This window comes from Schistocerca gregaria, chromosome 7, assembly GCF_023897955.1.
Source record: "Schistocerca gregaria isolate iqSchGreg1 chromosome 7, iqSchGreg1.2, whole genome shotgun sequence".
Taxonomy (NCBI): Eukaryota; Metazoa; Arthropoda; class Insecta; order Orthoptera; family Acrididae; genus Schistocerca; species Schistocerca gregaria.
In genome coordinates this window covers 56,192,770-56,211,998 of record NC_064926.1, presented here as the reverse complement: position 1 = coordinate 56,211,998, position 19,229 = coordinate 56,192,770, and the positions used below count along the sequence as shown (strand labels likewise).

The 19,229-nt window shown below is 43.0% G+C and overlaps 1 protein-coding gene across 1 annotated transcript in view; it reads right to left on the bottom strand.

Moving 5' to 3' along the window:
* The window catches only part of LOC126281519 (acetylcholine receptor subunit alpha-like 1), a 950,196-nt gene that overhangs the window by 200,907 nt on the left and 730,060 nt on the right, over window positions 1-19,229 (bottom strand). Inside the window, exon 3 of the mRNA XM_049980559.1 lies at window positions 1,253-1,297. Coding sequence (XP_049836516.1) covers window positions 1,253-1,297 — 45 coding nt within the window. The remainder of the gene's footprint in view (window positions 1-1,252; window positions 1,298-19,229) is intronic.

The window sequence follows — 19,229 nt, the reverse complement described above, 5'->3', positions numbered from 1 at the left end:
CGTAGTTACGCAGAACAAGCCTAAAATCGACCGTCGTTGTTCGTGACTCCAACTATGGTAATACAGATATGCCTGGATTCCCAGAACGACTCGGCTGTTTTACATACTAAATATAGCCCCACATCATAATACATCCCTGTTGTTATTATCTTGGCCATGTATATTGTTAGAAACCTGTGCGTATAAGAGAAAAAAAATAGGAAGCGAAGAACGGCTTCGATATGTGGCATTCAACTAGTGTTTGTCGATGTACTTCACTGCGTACAGATTTTCATTGTTTTCGCGAATGACGCACTTGCAAACATACGGAATATTTCATTGACGTCAGTGTTACAGTGCGCAATAATAGCCACACCTGTTAAATAACCTGTAGCGTATCGGTTGTTGCAGCAATTAACACTGTCTGAATTATATGGTTACACAATAATCGAGGTGTAGATTAACTCACGCTGGACGGTTGCAGGGGTTTTAATAACTCCTACATGGAGAACGAATTAAATGACGTAACAAGTTTTATGGTGTGGGCAGCATATTGCTTGATATAATAAAGAGTTCGTGTTGAAAATCACGCAAAACGTCTTACTTGCGAAACATTTATAAAGAACACAGAAAAGCGCCTGGTGAAACTTCCAGCTGCCTGTCACATCGTCACAATAGATCTGTGCCATTTCAATGAGACCGATAGCAGGTCATTGTAGCAATGTCAGGACTACGGCAAAGGCAGTCTAGATGCGTCAGGCCAGTCCAGATAACTTCTGTAGTCGTTTGGATTGGCCTGACACAAATGCAAAGTTTTCGCTGTTGAGAATTAATGCTCAACATTCTACTAGCGGCGTGCTACGCTAACGTGGAGCGGAGATTTCAGGTCAGAAGACATGCACCTGCAAATAAGCAAAAGATTAATTATGTAAATTTGTTTTTCGAGTTAATAGTTACTACTTGACGCTTCCTTTCACCTTCAGAATTCTGTTTATGTGACAACATTGCTCGTTCGCTAAAATAACAGACCTCAGGTACCTTTTTTCTTTTTTTTGAGAAAAATTTCGTCATTCGACTGTTATTTCTATTTATTACGACGACATAAATTTGTTTAATGCACATATCTCCAATAACTGCTATATATATATTGGAATGAAATATTACGATCGATTCACAGAGTAGTATTAAAAATTTATTTAAATTATTTATTAAATACGTTAAAGTTATAAGTTTTAAAATAGAAAAAAATATTATTTAGAGACTAAACACTGACCTGTTCAACCCACACGTTCGTCGTCATAATCTGATTCTTCAGATTCTGGAAAAAGAAAAAGTTAGTTTAAGGTGACTGCAGTTACATCTTGAAGTTTAACAATTTACAAAATTCATGTTTATTTATGATAATTATTGGTTTATTTAGGTTTCTATTTTATAACACAAGAACCTCTCTTAGATGGTACAACGCTTTCAAACGAAGCAACTGGAAAGTGAATACTTCGTCCACTGATTCCAAAATGTTATTTCAAACCTGAAAAACTAGCTTTGAATTAATTCACGAAACGGATGCCTGTATTTGACTATAATCAGTAACACATTTGCCGTCGATTAGTGAAGAAATGTAGACTCCACTAGCTAGATTTATAAACCAAAGAGCGATGCAAGGAACCAGGTGTTGAGGTAAGTGGTACGTATGTGTAAAAGTGGGACTGCTAACGAACTTGTAAGCATGATCACCTGCAGTAACAAAATTCTGATGTTTTTCGGTGATATTTTCAGCGAGTTTTGGTTCTCCGGTTGCTTATACAAAATACTCGTAATTATATACTTACGACCTCTCCTGTTTTTTTCAGAAATGCATTTGTTCCTGTGAATACACTTCCAAAACACTTAATAGGCATCCAGAAAAATGTATAACAGAAACCGTTGATTGATAAAAGCACTCTTACACAAAAGACGTACACTTTCATCAGAGTGTGTTCGTTATATTCTTTCTGAATGCAGTATAGTACGTAACAAATGCACTACTATTCTCTGACAAGTGTTGTTCGCAATAGTGTGTTGACTGCAACAGTGTTGACCACGATAGAGTCGGCAGTGACGCATCTTCGATTACCTTATACGTTAAAGAATACCATGAGTAAGGATTAATACTCCCGCAGCTGCAACGTGGTCCAGATATCGAGAAGAGTCTTGTAAAATAGGCTCCTCGCATGAATTCAGAAAATGAAGACCACTAGTGTTGGGTCCGGTGACCGCTCTGCCCGTAGAACACCAACACGTGGCCAACCTACTATTATACAAATTTTACATAGTGTGACACCAAACATGGAGTACAAATTGTCTCGTCATGTGGAAATTACAGCAACTAACGAAGGCACAGTCGCTCATCTAGGAACTGAGAGAGGTTATGCTGAAGAAACGTTTTGTACACGATTCCGTTCAGTTTACCCGTAAGTATGTAAGGTCCAATTACACAATTGTTCACAACACTATCCAAAACACTCACAGCGAAACTGTGTTGGTAGGATCGTGCTCCAGGGAGCGTAGTTTTTAGCCATAACAAACATGCCTTTTCCTACTGTTGAACATGCCGTCCTCTCTTGTAAACATGGTGTCGTCTGTAATAAAACAACAAATCAGGAAGACTGGTTTTCTCCACAGTCCACATCAGGTGACCCGGGCTGCTGCGTACGGCCATTCTCCCGTAGGCGCCTGCATACAGAAGCGAATGTACCGCGATGCAGTTGGCATTGTCGCGGGACAAGCTTACAGGGAAACTTTCCATCGCACCCCAATCAGATTTAGTGGAAAGAGGGCTCAGTGGATAGTCTGTCAAAAACTGAACACAGATCAAGCATGGAAACAGGAAAAAGGTGTACTGAACTTTTAAAAAGAAGCAAAATAGAAGTAGTGAACGTTTGAAGGATCACAAGTGCGGTATAGACCGACTTAAATTAGAAACGGTGTCGCCGTGGAGAGGTCACAGTGTTGGACTGCCATGCGGGCAAAGCCGCATTCATATCCTTCTCGTGCCCTACATTTTTTTTTTTTACAATATTATGAACTGTCTTTTGGTGACATTACCAGCAACGGTGGTAACATTAAGAGTGCAACGGGAATTCCACTGTTAAATGCAGAGGACAGAGCAGATAGGAGGAAAGAATACATTGAAAGCCTCTATGAGGGTGAAGATTTGTCTGATGTGATAGAAGAAGAAACAGAAGTCGATTTAGAAGAGATTGGGGATCCAGTATTAGAGTCGGAATTTAAAAGAGCTTTGGAGGACTTACGGTCAAATAAGGCAGAAGGGATACATAACATTCCATCAGAATTTCTAAAATCGTTAGGGGAAGTGGCAACAAAATGACTATTCACGTTGGTGTGTCGAATATATGAGTCTGGCGACATACCATCTGACTTTCGGAAAAGCATCATCCACACAATTCCGAAGACGGCAAGAGCTGACAAGTGCGAGAATTATCGCACAAACAGCTTAACAGCTCATGCATCGAAGCTGCTTACAACAATAATATACAGAAGAATGGAAAAGAAAATTGAGAATGCGCTAGGTGACGATCAGTTTGGCTTTAGGAAAATTGAGGGCACGAGAGAGGCAATTCTGACGTTACGGCTAATAATGGAAGCAAGGCTCAAGAAAAATCAAGACACGTTCATAGGATTTGTCGACCTGGAAAAAGCGTTCGACAATATAAAATGGTGCAAGCTGATCGAGATTCTGAAAAAATTAGGGGTAAGCTATAGGGAGAGACGGATCATATACAATATGTACAACAACCAAGAGGGAATAATAAGAGGGACGATCAAGAACGAAGTGCTCGTATTAAGAAGGGTGTGAGACAAAGCTGTAGCCTTCGCCCCTACTCTTCAATCTGTACATCGAGGAAGCAATGATGGAAATAAAAGAAACGTTCAGGAGTGGAATTAAAATACAAGGTGAAAGGATATCAATGATACGATTCGCTGATGACATTGCTATCCTGAGTGAAAGTGAAGAAGAATTAAATGATCTGCTGAACGGGATGAACAGTCTAATGAGAACACAGTATGGTTTGAGGGTAAATCGGAGAAAGACAAAGGTAATGAGAAGTAGTAGAAATGAGAACAGCGAGAAACTTATCAGGATTGATCGTCACGAAGTCAATGAAGTTAAGGAATTCTGCTACCTAGGCAGTAAAATAACCTATGACGGACGGAGCATGGAGGACATCAAAAGCAGACTCGCTATGGTAAAAAAGGCATTAGTGGTCAAGAGAAATCTACTAATATCAAATACCGGCCTCAAATTGAGGAAGAAATTTCTGAGGATGTACCTCTGAAGTACAGCATTGTATGGTAGTGAAACATGGACTGTGGGAAAACCGGAACAGAAGAGAATCGAAGCATTGGAGATGTGGTGCTATAGACGAATGTTGAAAATTAGGTGGACTGATAAGGTAAGGAATGAGGGGGTTCTACGCAGAATCGGAGAGGAAAGGAATATTTGGAAAACACTGATAAGGAGAAGGGACAGGATGATAGGACATCTGCTAAGACATGAGGGAATGACTTCCATGGTACTAGAGGGAGCTGTAGAGGGCAAAAACTGTAGAGGAAGACAGAGATTGGAATACGTCAAGCAAATAATTGAGGACATAGGTTGCAAGTGCTACTCTGAGATGAAGAGTTTAGCACAGGAAAGGAATTCGTGGCGGGCCGAATCAAGCCAGTCAGTAGACTGATGACCAAAAAAAAGGTCGACAACGCAGAATTCTTAAACTACGGAAATTTGCGCCACGAGCTCCGATTGTCCTCGGCATTGACTGTCCGTCCGCTCACTGAAATGTTTGTCCTTTGTCTGTAACCTTGACAGTTGTCATACTATTCACTGCTTATAGAATATAAGTCATATGGTAAGAATACTTTACCGTCCCAAGTAAGCACAATGAATAATGAGAGCAGGCGAGATACCACTAGGACATATCTCAGAAATGAAAACAACAGAAGTGTGTGACTTTTTTTTTTTTTTTTTTTTTTTTTTTTTTTTTTGAGGTCATCATTCTTCTGAATGGTTTGATGCTGCCCGCCTTGAATTCCTCTCCCCTGCCAACCTCTTCCTGTCGAAGTATCACAGGCAACCTACTTCCTTAATTATTTGCTGGATGTATCCTCCGTCTTCCTCTACAGTTTTTGCTCTCTACAGCTCCCTTTAGTACCATTTATAAAGAACACAGAGAAACACCTGGTGAAACTTCCAGATGCCTCTCACATCGTCACAATGGATCAGTGCAATTTCAATGAGACCTTCAAGTCCACAGATAATACCTCTCCTGTCCGATTCTGCGCAGAACCTCGTTCCTTAACAGTCCACCTAATTTTCAACATTCTCCTGTAGCACCACATCTCAAATGCTTCTATTATCTGCTGTTCCAGTTTTCCCACAGTCCATGTTTCACTACCGTACAAGGTTGTGCTTCAGACGAACATTCTCAGAAACTTCTTCCACAAATTAGTGCCTGTCTTTGATACTAGAAGACTTCTCTCGGCAGGAATGCCCTTATTGCCGGTGCTATTCTGCTTTTGATACTTTGCTTGCTCCGTCCGTCACTGGTTATTTAGCTGCCTAGGTAACAGAATTCCTTAACTTCATGTAGTTTGTGACCATCAATCCTGATGTTAAGTTTCTCGCTGTTCCCATTTCTGCTACTTCTCATTACCTTCGTCTTTCTTCTATTTACTCTCAATCCATATTCTGTACTCAATAGATTATTCGTTCCATTCAGCATATCATGTAATTCTTCAATTCCATTCAGTATAGCAATGTCATCAGCGAATTGTATCACTGATATCATTTCACCTTGTATTTTAATTCCACTTCTGAGCCGTTCTTTTATTTCTTTCATTGGTTCTTCGATGTACAGATGGAATAGTAGTAACGAAAGACTACATCCCTGTCATACACCTTTTTCAATCCCGAAGGTTTCGTTCTTGGACGACCACTCTCATTATTTCCTCTTGGCTCTTGTTCATATTGTATATTATCCGTCTCTTCCTATAGCGTACTCCTATTTTTCTCAGAATTTCGATCATCCTGCACCATTTTACGTCGTCGAACGCTTTTTCGAGGTCGACCTGTGAACGTCTCTTGATTTTCTTTTACTGTTGCTTCCATTATCAACCGCAAAGTTAGAATTTCCTCTCGGTGGCCTTTACCTTTTCTGATCGTCATAAAGTACATCCTGAATTTTCTTTTTCAATCTTCTGTGTATTATCGTTGTTAACAACTTGGATGCAAGAGCTGTTAAGCTATGCGATAATTCGAACACTTACCAGCTCGCGCAGTCTTCTTAACTGTGTGAACTATGTTACAACAAAGGAATTCAAGAGCCAAAACTTCCAAAACGGAACGAAATTCAAAAAAGTGAAAAACGTATGTTTTGACAGAGCACGGAGAAACTGTGTGATTGTGAAACTGTTACGCTCATTTGTTGCAGCTTATGTGACAAACTATTATGTTTTCATCATTTCCTGAAGAGTGATCACATTCACATTCATACGATCACCTAAATCTCACAAGGACATAGTCTCACTCATTCACCAGGTGTACAGATTAACCGTGTCGGTAAGAGACTGCCCTGTTACGACGCACCTACTGTCACTAATGCCATGTGCGGACGTACCAGACGTGTTTCTCGGTGGAGGATTCGGTTGACTTGTCGCGTTGTCATGAGATGTTTGTGGTTCCCATACGAAAGCCACTTTCTTTGGGCTGCTAATAAGCCAGTTAGTCAAAATCAGCTGTCACTACAGGTCCCAACCTTACAGCTCGCTGTTGCAAACGGACGTTACACTATGACACAGACACAAATTTAAATACAGCGGACAGACAAAAAATAAATAAAATAAATTTTGCAGGAGGGAGGTTTCAACACGGCTCGCCCGGATGGCAGTTGCAGGACACTGACCATTTGACCATTAAGCCTTGCTCTGTATTGCAGTTTTCTACTTAAACCTTTCACTGTTCTATTTTGCATTTTTTTCACAGATCAGTTGTCATGCTAGATCTGTGTTTAGGCTTTGACAAGTTGTCCACTGGGCCATCTTACTACTAGAGGGGTGCGATGAGGTGCTTCCCTTGTTGGTAAGTATCGTCGTGCCGCGCTTCCATTCCATTCAGTGAACCGACACACGAGACGCAAATGAGCCAACTCTTCATCAGTGAACCTATCGATATTGATGTGTTTCACCCTTTAACGTACAACTAACTCTGCCGCAAGAACAAACTAAACAGGATCATGCAGGAGTGGCTGAAAACTTGGAGGCAAAAAGTACTGTTGTCAACAGCGAGTGAGCCGTGCTCACTCCGAACTATGCGTTTCCTTTAACTTGGCTGTCAATCTGCGTTTGGTTCCCACCGTTGTTGCCGTTATGCCATGGTTCTTCCTCATTCTACGTGTGGCAGCAGCAATGTGTGCCGATATTTGCACCGTGTACCAGGTCTTGTGCATGTTGTTTCCGGCTAGGGTGCGTGCGGGCAGTCGGTCTGGGTCTGCTGGCGGTCCCTGTGCAGTGTCGGAGCGTGTGTGGAGCTGTCCGATCGCTACGAGCTTCGTGGTTCACCGACCCAGGGCGTCAAAGTTGAGTGGTGTCTTAAGTGCCCAAGCCACATCCGTTCATGTTGTGTCGTTCTTTTTGGTGGATCGCTGTTGGGGAGCTTTTCCTGTGAGCAATACCGAGTGTTTGTCGTGGTGAAATCGAGCCACCATGAGGTGGAATTAACTATATTGGTTCACTACAATTCAAGTGCACCAGCGGAATTTTCTGTCTTGTGGCCGTTAGTGTTCCGGTTACCTGCCCTGACCACTAACGTAATTTCAGGCAGTGTCCTTTCCTCACTTCTTGTCGCAGTCCAACACGGTGTGTAGTTTTGACAGCTTAATACATATTTCATTGTGGATAATCACGTCCGCAACAGTTAGGTCCTTGAATTCATGTACTGATTGGTGGCTATCAAATCGTTTGGTCGGTCTGTCCGTGACTGTCTCTTGGTTGGGTTACCGACAGGTCAAATGAAGTTGGGCCCACCACCTGTCTCATCTAAGTGAACGTTAATGTTTTGAAGGCAGCCACCCCCCCCCCCCCCCCTGGAGGCGTCTGAGTGCCGCGTTATCTATACTGTCATTTTAATGGGTGTTTAATGGTCTGTTGGCAATCTATTACAAAAAATTGTTCAAATGGCTCTGAGCTCTATTGGACTTAAGTTCTGAGGTAATCAGTCCCCTATAACTTAGAACTACTTAATGCTAACTAACCTAAGGACATCACACACATCCATGCCCGAGGCAGGATTCGAACCTGCGTCCGTAGCGGTCGCGCGGCTCCAGACTGTAGCGTCCAGAACCGCTCGGCTACTGCGCAATCTATTGCAACCAATGACTTAAAATAAAAAAAAACAGTTTCATTGAGTTTTATATAAATCAAGGGCCTTCAGCCTGTATAAGTAAGTTCTAATTCTGGCAAGTGGATATTTTGTTGAAAGTTACTGTTGCTGTGCTTTCTTTTCATTCAGAGCGCTTTCAACTACTTACAACATAAAGATTAATTTTTTGAATTTTTGGAAAGTCAACAGCGGGTCTTCAGCTGCTTAAAGCCTTATTCTCAAAATTTCCCGTAAGGGAAAAAATTGCGGCCTTCTGCCTTAAAAGATTATGGTAATACATATTTTAAAATTTTGAAATTTAATTGAGGCCTCCAGCCGTTTGTATTGCACCTGGTATATGTTGGTTCTATCCACTTTGCCGTGCCGTGAAGCATTCAGCTTAACTGTCTTATATGTATATATATATAGCTTTACGATCAATGACGAGCAGGGATATTTTAAGTTGAGAAAGAAATTAGCATAAAGTGTGTGGGCTTAGTGGATCCTGTTATGAAGGCAACCACCATGAAATAAAGGAATTTACAGTCTTGTTAATTTTGTGCGTAACTCTTGTAGGTGACGATCCCTGACAGAGTGCCAAAAGCCTAAATGAAACTGTTCGTACATTGCTATTGAGTATACATCCATCATAAGTGACTTCCTAGCTCATAGATTACGTGTTTGGTAGGAGCGTGCGTACACAAGACGTCTTAAAAGAGATGGTCAGGGACGTGGGAGGAACGATAAGTCGAAGCGAAAAAGTCGAGCAAACTGTGCTAAAAAATGCATGCCTTGAGAGCTATGAACACTACTTCATGTTCGATACTATGAAATATATATCATTTACTCCAAGCTTTTTGCTTTCCATACGTTGACAGGAGTTACACTACTGGCCTATAAAATTCCTACACCACGAAGATGACGTGCTACAGACGCGAAATTTAACCGACAGGAAGGAGATGCTGTGATATGCAAATGATTAGCTTTTAAGAGTATTCACAAAAGGTTGACGCAGGTGGCGACACTTACAACGTGCTGACGTGAGGAAAGTTTCCTACCGATTTCTCATACAGTTGCCCTTTGTTGCCTGGTGAAACGTTGTTGTGATGACTCGTGTAAGGAGGAGAAATGCGTACCATCACGTTTCCAACTTTGATAAAGGTAACCTATCGCGATTGTAGTTTATCGTATCGCGACATTGCTGCTCGCGACGTTCGAGATCCAATGACTGTTAGCAGAATATGGAATCAGTGGGTTCAGGAGGGTAATACGGAACGCCGTGTTCGATCTCAACGGCTTCGTATCACTAGCAGTTGACATGACAGGCATCTCATCCGCATATCTGTAACGTATCGTGCAGTCACGTCTCGATCCCTGAGTCAACAGATGGGGACGTTTGGAAGACAACCACCATCTGCACGAACAGTTCGACGACGCTTGCAGTAGCATGGACCATCAGCTCGGAGACCATGGCTGCGGTTAACCTTGACGTTGCATCACAGACACAAGCGCCTGCGATGGTGTACTCAACGACGAACCTGGTTCCACGAATGGCAAAACGTCATTTTTTCGGACGAATCCAGGTTCTGTTTAGATTTGATGGTCGCATCCGTGTTTGGCGACGTCGCGGTGAACGCGCATTGGAAGCGTGTATTCGTCATCGCTATATTGGCGTATAACCCGGCGTGATGGTATGGGGTGCCATTGGTTACACGTCTCGGTCGCCTCTTGTTCGTATTGACGGCACTTTGAACAGTGGAAGTTACATTTCAGATGTATTACGACCCGTGGCTCTACCCTTCATTCGATGCGTTCGAAACCCTACATTTTAGCAGAATAATTCACGACCGCATGTTGTAGGTCCTGTACTGGCCTTTCTGGATACAGAAAATGTTGTTCTGGCCAGCACATTCTCCAGATATCTCACCAATAGAAAACGTTTCGTCAATGGTGGCCGAGCAACTGGCTCGTCACAATACGCCAGTCACTACTCTTGATGAACTGTGGTATCGTGTTGAAGCTGCATGGGCAGCTGTACCTGTACACGGCATCCAAGCTCTGTTTGACTTAATGCCCAGGCGTATCAAGGCAGTTATTAAGGCCAGAGGTGGTTGTACTGATTTCTCAGGATCTATGCACCCAAATTACGTGAAAATATAATCACATGTCTCTTCTAGTATAATATATTTGTCCAATAAATAACCGTTTATCATCTGCATTTCTTCTTGGTGTAGCAATTTTAATGGCAAGTGCTGTAGTATTGTCACAAATAACAAAAAGTTGTCCAGTAAAAATCGACTCTAAAGTGTTTACCTTAAGAACTATGAGAACTTGTTCTGTAGAGAAAGATGTGTTTCACATTAGCGAAAGTGAACAAGTGCTCGTAGCTCTTAAGGTATGCATTTTAGAGCCCACGTTTACTGGTCTTTCTTGCTTCGACTGACCACTCCTTTCATATCCCTGAGTATTGACCATTCGTCTTGAGCCGTGACGGACGGTTCGGTGCAGATGATACACCCGACATCATCTGCCTAGGGCACCAGATGGACGATTTAAGAATCGCCATAGGATCGGAACACCATTCTTCCGGCCGTTACTAGTTTCTCAAATCTTGAAGCACTCCGTCTGCAGGCCACAAGTGACCCAGCGGGACCGTCCGACTGCCGTGTTATCCTCAGATGAGGATGCGGATAGGAGGGGCGTGTGGTCAGCACACCGCTCTCCCGGTCGTTATGATGGTTTTCTTTGACCGGAGCCGCTACTATTCGGTCGAATAGCTCCTCAATTGGCATCAAAACGCTGAGTGCATTCCGAAAATGGCAACAGCGCATGGCGGCCCGAATGGTCACCCATCCAAGTGCCAGCCACGCCCGACAGGGCTTAACTTCGGTTATCTGACGGGAACCGGTGCATCAAGGCCTTTGCCTCAAATCTTCAATCTGCTACTTATTTCTAAGTAGCTCTTCAGTGAAGAAAGACCAGTTATCAACATGCTTGTCAACATTATTGACAATCACAGACTTTGCAGTGTACACAAAAACTATACTCATTTCCAACGGAAGTGAAAGGAGAGGTATCAGCTATCTCTCTTCTCTCTTAAATCCTTATTGCACAGATAAACGGTGTTGAAATTCCGGCGTAATTTCATCCTGGCGTTCCTTCAGTCCGACAGTGTTCGCAGGTTGGTGGCAAGTGCGGCTAACTGTAATATGGAAGAATCGAGTTCGATTTCCGGCACTGACAGAGGCTTTTTCTTAGTGTAATGAGGGGAACGAGATGCCCTCGACCTCAAGATGACACTTGAGGAACTATTTGCGCAAGTTTGTAACGACACCAGCTCTGTTGAACCGACAAACGCAGGGAGACAGATGTGGTAATGTGTATAACGTCAGGCGGTCCGTCTGAGGCCAGAATCGCGGTGCGTGCTTTCTTTACTCGAGCAATGATTTCAGGTGTTTGAACTCTAACTCTTTATGGATAGACACAGTTTTTACTTGCTACAGAGGCGATTTAGAGCAATTTTGCCACCATGTTTTTTATTGCGTATTTTGCTTGAGGTTTTGCCAAATCACTTCTTCTCTTGCACATGTTTCCATAAATTATACTTCGCATATCTCCCCACAAGTAACATGCACTGTTTCAGCTTTAGCACCATTTTGTGCAGCATTCAACTGGCCACAACACACGTCTACTTTTGTCGCTCTCCGGCCGTGGTGGCCGAGCGGTTCTAGGCGCTTCAGTCCGGAACCGCGAGACTGCTACGGTCGCAGGTTCGAATCGTGCCTCGGGCATGGATGTGTGTGATGTGCTTAGGTTAGTTAGGTTTAAGTAGTTCTAAGATCTACGGGACTGATGACCTCAGATGCTAAGTCCCATAGTGCTCAGAGCCATTTTTTTCTTGTCACTCACTTAAAACTACTGACACAGCGAAGAACTCGGGGCAGCCAATACAGGAGATGCACACATGCAGACTTGTGACAGCAACCTATTTGTGCAACGAAATCTCGGCTTCCACTATTTTCCGTGCAGTTCCACGTCAATCTTACAAATATTTTCCAGGAAAGTTTTATTTCACCCACCCTGTCTAAAGATCAGTGTACTGTTTGTACTGCATATGTGGGGTGCAGATATTTTTATATGTGGTACCTCAGTGTCTTGACACATCAGTGTGTACGCAGATCAAAGTGTTTTTTGTCCCTTTTCTACATCGAGCAGTCTACCCACACACATGTCACAAACTTTGCTACCTGATGTTTACAGCACAGTCATAATTGCACCCCTAAGTAGACTTTGCGTGTCAGTATAGACTACCATTTGGATCCATATGTACACACTTCAACACCTTATCTAAAGCCGACAGAAAAACAAACGTTAATGGGTTATTCTTGCCACATATGCTTGGAGGTACTAACCAACTATAAACGTAGGATTTTTAATAAGTATTATCATTCTTAGTCTGTAAACGACGTAAATACTGATGTAGTGTTGTTCAGTACATCGTCGTCGATCACAAACAGAAATAATGTGTACTTATACCCGTTACAACGTGTATAACACTTAACTGTTATATCGGTTAATGTAGCGCAATGTTTTACTTTATACTTACTTAGACTTAGCTGAGTAAATGATGAGAAGCTAGTATGATTAGAACGCATGGTCTACAAGCCACGTTTGAACAATTCCATCTAAACATTCGAGGTGCTGCTGTTTTTATTTCGAATACTGTCACTGCGTAAATACGCCACTGCGCCCGTTACATGTGCGTATATGGTAAATTTGTGTAACCACCCTGAGTGTTTATAATAGTTTTTGACTATCTAGGTCAGGAGTTTTAACAGCTGGTCGTTTCAGCTATTTTTTTTTTCTTTTTTGCTTTTTGCATCTTTAGGTATTATGTTCGACTACTTGAAGCCTTTGCCTATGCAGTACATCATCAGTGGTCTGTCATGACGTACATCGTCACGTGAGATGTACCACTGAGATAGATCGAAGAATCTAGTACTTCGTCGTCGTTATATTTACGCAGAATGAAGTGGGAGATTGTATTGTTCATGTATGTCCCATAAACCGAGTTTTTATTTATAGTAGTACAAATGAAAACTCAACGTAATGTGTATCTTTACTCCAAATGTAATTTATCCTGACCAAACATTATTCACATGGTTATAATTTACTGTCATAAACTCCCTACAACATAGACATTTTTATTAAGTCAGGACCTCTAAGTATTATGTCAAATTCACTTTACCAGGTTCAGGACGTTAGTTTCTCCGAGTGTGGAAAATTCACAAAATGCTACAATATATAATACACAAGATGCTATAGAATAAAATGCTGTATATAGCAACGACTACATTAATAAACACAATTTTATTACAGTATAGGTACACTTAACTGCACAATATGAAATATATGTTGCAATGAAATGAACTTATTTTTTGGGAGATCAGTAATGTGCACGTGTTAACCCAATAAAAAGTTTTCTGAAGAGAACTATATTTCCTATTAAGATTGAGACAAACCTTATGGATAAATGTCTAATGATAATGATAGCTTGTGTAATGTATAGGTAGATGTACTTGCATATTAAAGCTAGGAAGCTTGATTCGAATCGTGCCTTAATAAAGCAGTGGGTAAAGGCATTTCACATGAACATTAAGGGTCAAAATTCAAACAGCGGTCCGGCGAACGATTTTGTTGCCCTCTCGGTTTATCAGAGTGTGTATTGCAACTCAGGGTGAAGAGAGTAAATGCAGGATCAACGTACGAAATGATTGTACCTGAAGATTTATTGGAGAGTTCACTATAGTTCAGCAACCAGTTCTCAGTCACTGAATAGTATGAAATTAGTAATAAGCAGTAATACCAATACCTTCTTGGGATGAAAACAGAAACGAATAGTAAATGTTGTTTAGCCAAGGAGAACGATTATCTGTTTTGCAGGGAACTCTGAATAGGCGAGAGACTCCGCGACTTGCAGCTTCTGTTTCTCTAGATTCAAAATAGACGACGGAAGCTTTGCTGGCAGCAGGGGAGACGAGAGAGAAAGACGCAATTCGAGTAAAAGGTTGGCTGGATTCGCACGACTGTGGGTTGTAGGAGCGAATACAGCGGCGGGTCGGTGAGACAGCGGTGGGGGTGGGAGTGGGTGAATGTGGATGAGAAGGGGGGGAGGGGTAGGGGGGGGGCGGTTGCAGCTGAGTCCGACGGCAGAGCTGCCAGTCCCCTGAGAGCCTGGATTATCCTAACTTACGACGTACGCGTCCTGAGATTCGATCCGCCGTCCCCTGAACTCCGAGACAGTCGAGCGTCTCTATTTGTTGCGTCCTATCCGTCGTCCACTTGCCGTAAAAACTGTGAGTTGCGACTGCTGTGGTAAGCGTAAGCTCTACAGACACTTTTATTACCCACTAAAGAACACGTACGACTTCACTCTGCACAATAAAAGCAAACCGAAGCCAACTGTCGATTTCGAGTCTTTCCTACCGTGTTTAGTGTTTGTTGCTGAAACTGGTTTTAAATTTTAGGCTCTCTGATAAGCTGATGCTGCCTGTCAGTGTGTGAAGTGTCATACTGACGACACGTTTTTCTTACTATTTATTCCTTGTCATTAAAAAAGCCCTGTCTGTAATTCACGAAAATTTGCATACTTAATTGTATAACATTCTCAAGCTCTGTCATAACCGGTTGATACAGTCCATCACTCTCCCGTCACTTAAGCCGTAGGTCTCCATTTGAGTTAGCCAAGGTTAATATGTATTGATAAATGAAAAGACATAACAAGTACGTTGCTGAAAAGCGAATGTGTTTTGCTGTAACTACCACAGAGAGGGTTCGGACAACCACAAGCTCGTCACCTAAATACACTCCTGGAAATTGAAATAAGAACACCGTGAATTCATTGTCCCAGGAAGGGGAAACTTTATTGACACATTCAAGGGGTCAGATACATCACATGATCACACTGACAGAACCACAGGCACATAGACACAGGCAACAGAGCATGCACAATGTCGGCACTAGTACAGTGTATATCCACCTTTCGCAGCAATGCAGGCTGCTATTCTCCCATGCAGACGATCGTAGAGATGCTGGATGTAGTCCTGTGGAACGGCTTGCCATGCCATTTCCACCTGGCGCCTCAGTTGGACCAGCGTTCGTGCTGGACGTGCAGACCGCGTGACACGACGCTTCATCCAGTCCCAAACATGCTCAATGGGGGACAGATCCGGAGATCTTGCTGGCCAGGGTAGTTGACTTACACCTTCTAGAGCACGTTGGGTGGCACGGGATACATGAGGACGTGCATTGTCCTGTTGGAACAGCAAGTTCCCTTGCCGGTCTAGGAATGGTAGAACGATGGGTTCGATGACGGTTTGGATGTACCGTGCACTATTCAGTGTCCCCTCGACGATCACCAGTGGTGTACGGCCAGTGTAGGAGATCGCTCCTCACACCATGATGCCGGGTGTTGGCCCTGTGTGCCTCGGTCATATGCAGTCCTGATTGTGGCGCTCACCTGCACGGCGCCAAACACGCATACGACCATCATTGGCACCAAGGCAGAAGCGACTCTCATCACTGAAGACGACACGTCTCCATTCGTCCCTCCATTCACGCCTGCCGCGACACCACTGGAGGCGGGCTGCACGATGTTGTGGCGTGAGCGGAAGACGGCCTAACGGTGTGCGGGACCGCAGCCCAGCTTCATGGAGACGGTTGCGAATGGTCCTCGCTGATACCCCAGGAGCAACAGTGTCCCTAATTTGCTGGGAAGTGGCGGTGCGGTCCCCTACGGCACTGCGTAGGATCCTACGGTCTTGGCGTGCATCCGTCCGTCGCTGCGGTCCGGTCCCAGGTCGACGGGCAAGTGCACCTTCCGCCGACCACTGGCGACAACATCGATGTACTGTGGAGACCTCACGCCCCACGTGTTGAGCAATTCGGCGGTACGTCCACCCGGCCTCCCGCATGCCCACTATACGCCCTCGCTCAAAGTCCGTCAACTGCACATACGGTTCACGTCCACGCTGTCGCGGCATGCTACCAGTGTTAAAGACTGCGATGGAGCTCCGTATGCCACGGCAAACTGGCTGACACTGACGGCGGCGGTGCCCAAATGCTGCGCAGCTAGCGCCATTCGACGGCCAACACCGCGGTTCCTGGTGTGTCCGCTGTGCCGTGCGTGTGATCATTGCTTGTACAGCCCTCTCGCAGTGTCCGGAGCAAGTATGGTGGGTCTGACACACCGGTGTCAATGTGTTTTTTTTTCATTTCCAGGAGTGTATATTAAATGGTAACTCATGCGACAGGAAAAGTACTAATCACTTTTGCCGAAATGATATAAAAAACTATAAAATTTGATGCACATATTATCTCATGGATATACTTCATAAATTTACACTGCAGTCAGTTGCTTCATCTAACAGCCTTGAAAGATATGTTTACCATATTGTGACTTCAGCACACTTTTAATATTTAGGATACTCTGATCTCAGAGCTGCAGAGTTGTAAACTTATGAAGGTCCAGTTAGAAACAGAACTTGTAACTAAGCAACACAAATCATGTGAATTGGTTATATAGACAGTTGGTTGTAGAAATAGCCATATTTATACACGAAGACTACAACTTCATTTATTCGTCTCGTTAATCGATTTTCCGAGTAAAAGACGATACCATATTCAGGAATAATATTTTGTAAAAGACGTTGAAGTAAAAAGGTGATACGCAAAAGCTCTAACTGAGACATTAAGCACAAAATTAAGTTCTGAATAAATGAGTTAAATAGAATAGGATGGGAGGAAGTGCAGGTGAGCCATGTTCCATTATACGTACACAGTGCGCCAGAAATATTTCCTGTTTTAAATTACAAATATTGTTTTGATCAACGCATACTCTTTATACACACAGTATTCCAGGAAGAATGCTCAATATTTACGAATATGATAGGAACGCTCATTAGAAAAGCTTCAGATGGACATACACACTACGCCAATTGGTTTACAATATAAATGATATTTAAAATACATTTGTTTTCGGGATAGTGGTGCGCAAGCATGTTTCTTACTCACCTAATCTCTTTGATGTTTTATTATAACCCCATATACCTCGTTGCTTGCAATCGCTCTGCTAGGGGTGTCTTTCTGCCATTAAAGCAGCCCGTTGAACGTAAAGTAGTGCGAGAGATTGAGAGTGTATCAAAGAGACTGAGACTGTATTTGTACACGCGATGGCTGAAATGCCACACAACTGTGCTACAGAAGAATATGCAGATATGATACATGTTTACAGTTTCTGCCATGGTAGTGCTCCTGCTGTTGTTTACGAGTACCTCGGTGCTTTCCGACACGTCGAATACCTGATCGAGTTTCCAGTACACAGCGAAAAACAGGTATTCTTCTATGTTCCCATTTTCCTTCTGAAGTTGTAATTCAACAACCTGCGCGGTAACAGCAACACATAGTTGAAATGGTGCAACGTGATCCTTCTACCAGCGCACGGCGACTCTCTGCACGTATCAATGACCCACTAACACGTGTATAGCGAAAATTGCATGCAGAAAACTTCTACCCACTTCACATATAGTCTCCATGATTTTCACATTGGAGGCAGTGCCACACAACACGAATTTCGTGACTTGTTAAATGATAATCAGCATTTTCTTCTGTTAATATTATTCACTGACGAATCCGCGTTTTCACGACATGGCATTAACGATACACGTAACAGTCATCGATGGTCGCAGGAAAATCCACACGATATAGTGGAAACCGAGTTCCAAGTTCGTTTCTCGAGCAACTGTTTGGTGCGGCATGACGGGTAACATGTCCATGGGTCCAGTCATTTTAGGAGAGCAAATGATGTGACAGGATTACTTCCTTATCTAAGAAAATTCGTTTGTTGAAAACCCTTATGACATTCCACGCTAACTGCGTTGTTCTTCCAGCATGATGTAACCCATCGTCATTTTACCTGACGTGGAGGAAACGAGTCAAACGCATTAACCTAGCCGGCCGCTGTGGCAGAGCGGTTCTAGGCACTTCAGTCCGGAACCGCGCTGGTGCTACGGTCTCAGGTTCAAATCCTGCCTTTGGCATGGATGTTTGTGATGTCCTTAGGTTAGTGAGATTTAAGTAGTTCTAAGTCTAGGGGGCTGATGACCTCAAATGTTATATCTCATAGTGCTTAGAGCCATTTGAACCATTTGAACGCATTAACCCTAATCGCTGCATTGGTCGTGTTACTACAGTTAAATGGCCACCAAGATCACAAAACCTTACGCGATTGGAATTTGGTTCATGGTTTTGAATGAAGTCTGAAGTGTAAAACCGAGAACTGAATACGCGAGATGAGCTGCTTAGTCGCATCATGGACGCTGCTGCCGTATTAGGACACGTGCAGAGGCTTTCCGACAAGCAACACAGCACGTTCTTGCAAGAGTGCACAAATACACTGAAGTTGACAATGAGCTATTTGAACACTTATTGTGAACTGTAGAACAGCCATAATGTGACACGTACAATACAGCTTCGAGGTAACTGTGATACATTGCAAAATGCGTGTCGTAATGTTTACTGTCGTGAATATGTACGTGTGGAAACCTGACAACGTATTGAATAATATAGAAAGTAAGCAACAATGTACGAGTACATTTAATAAGTTCTATTTCGAAAACCGCCGCATTAGTACATTGTCTGTATGAAGCTTTATGCTTCAAACGATCGTTCCTGTCATATTCCTGAATATTGACTGTTCCTCCGGCGGCACTTTGTATGGATACAGATTCCGTATACAGTAATGTTAAACAGTCGCTATTAGGGAGTTCAGAATACA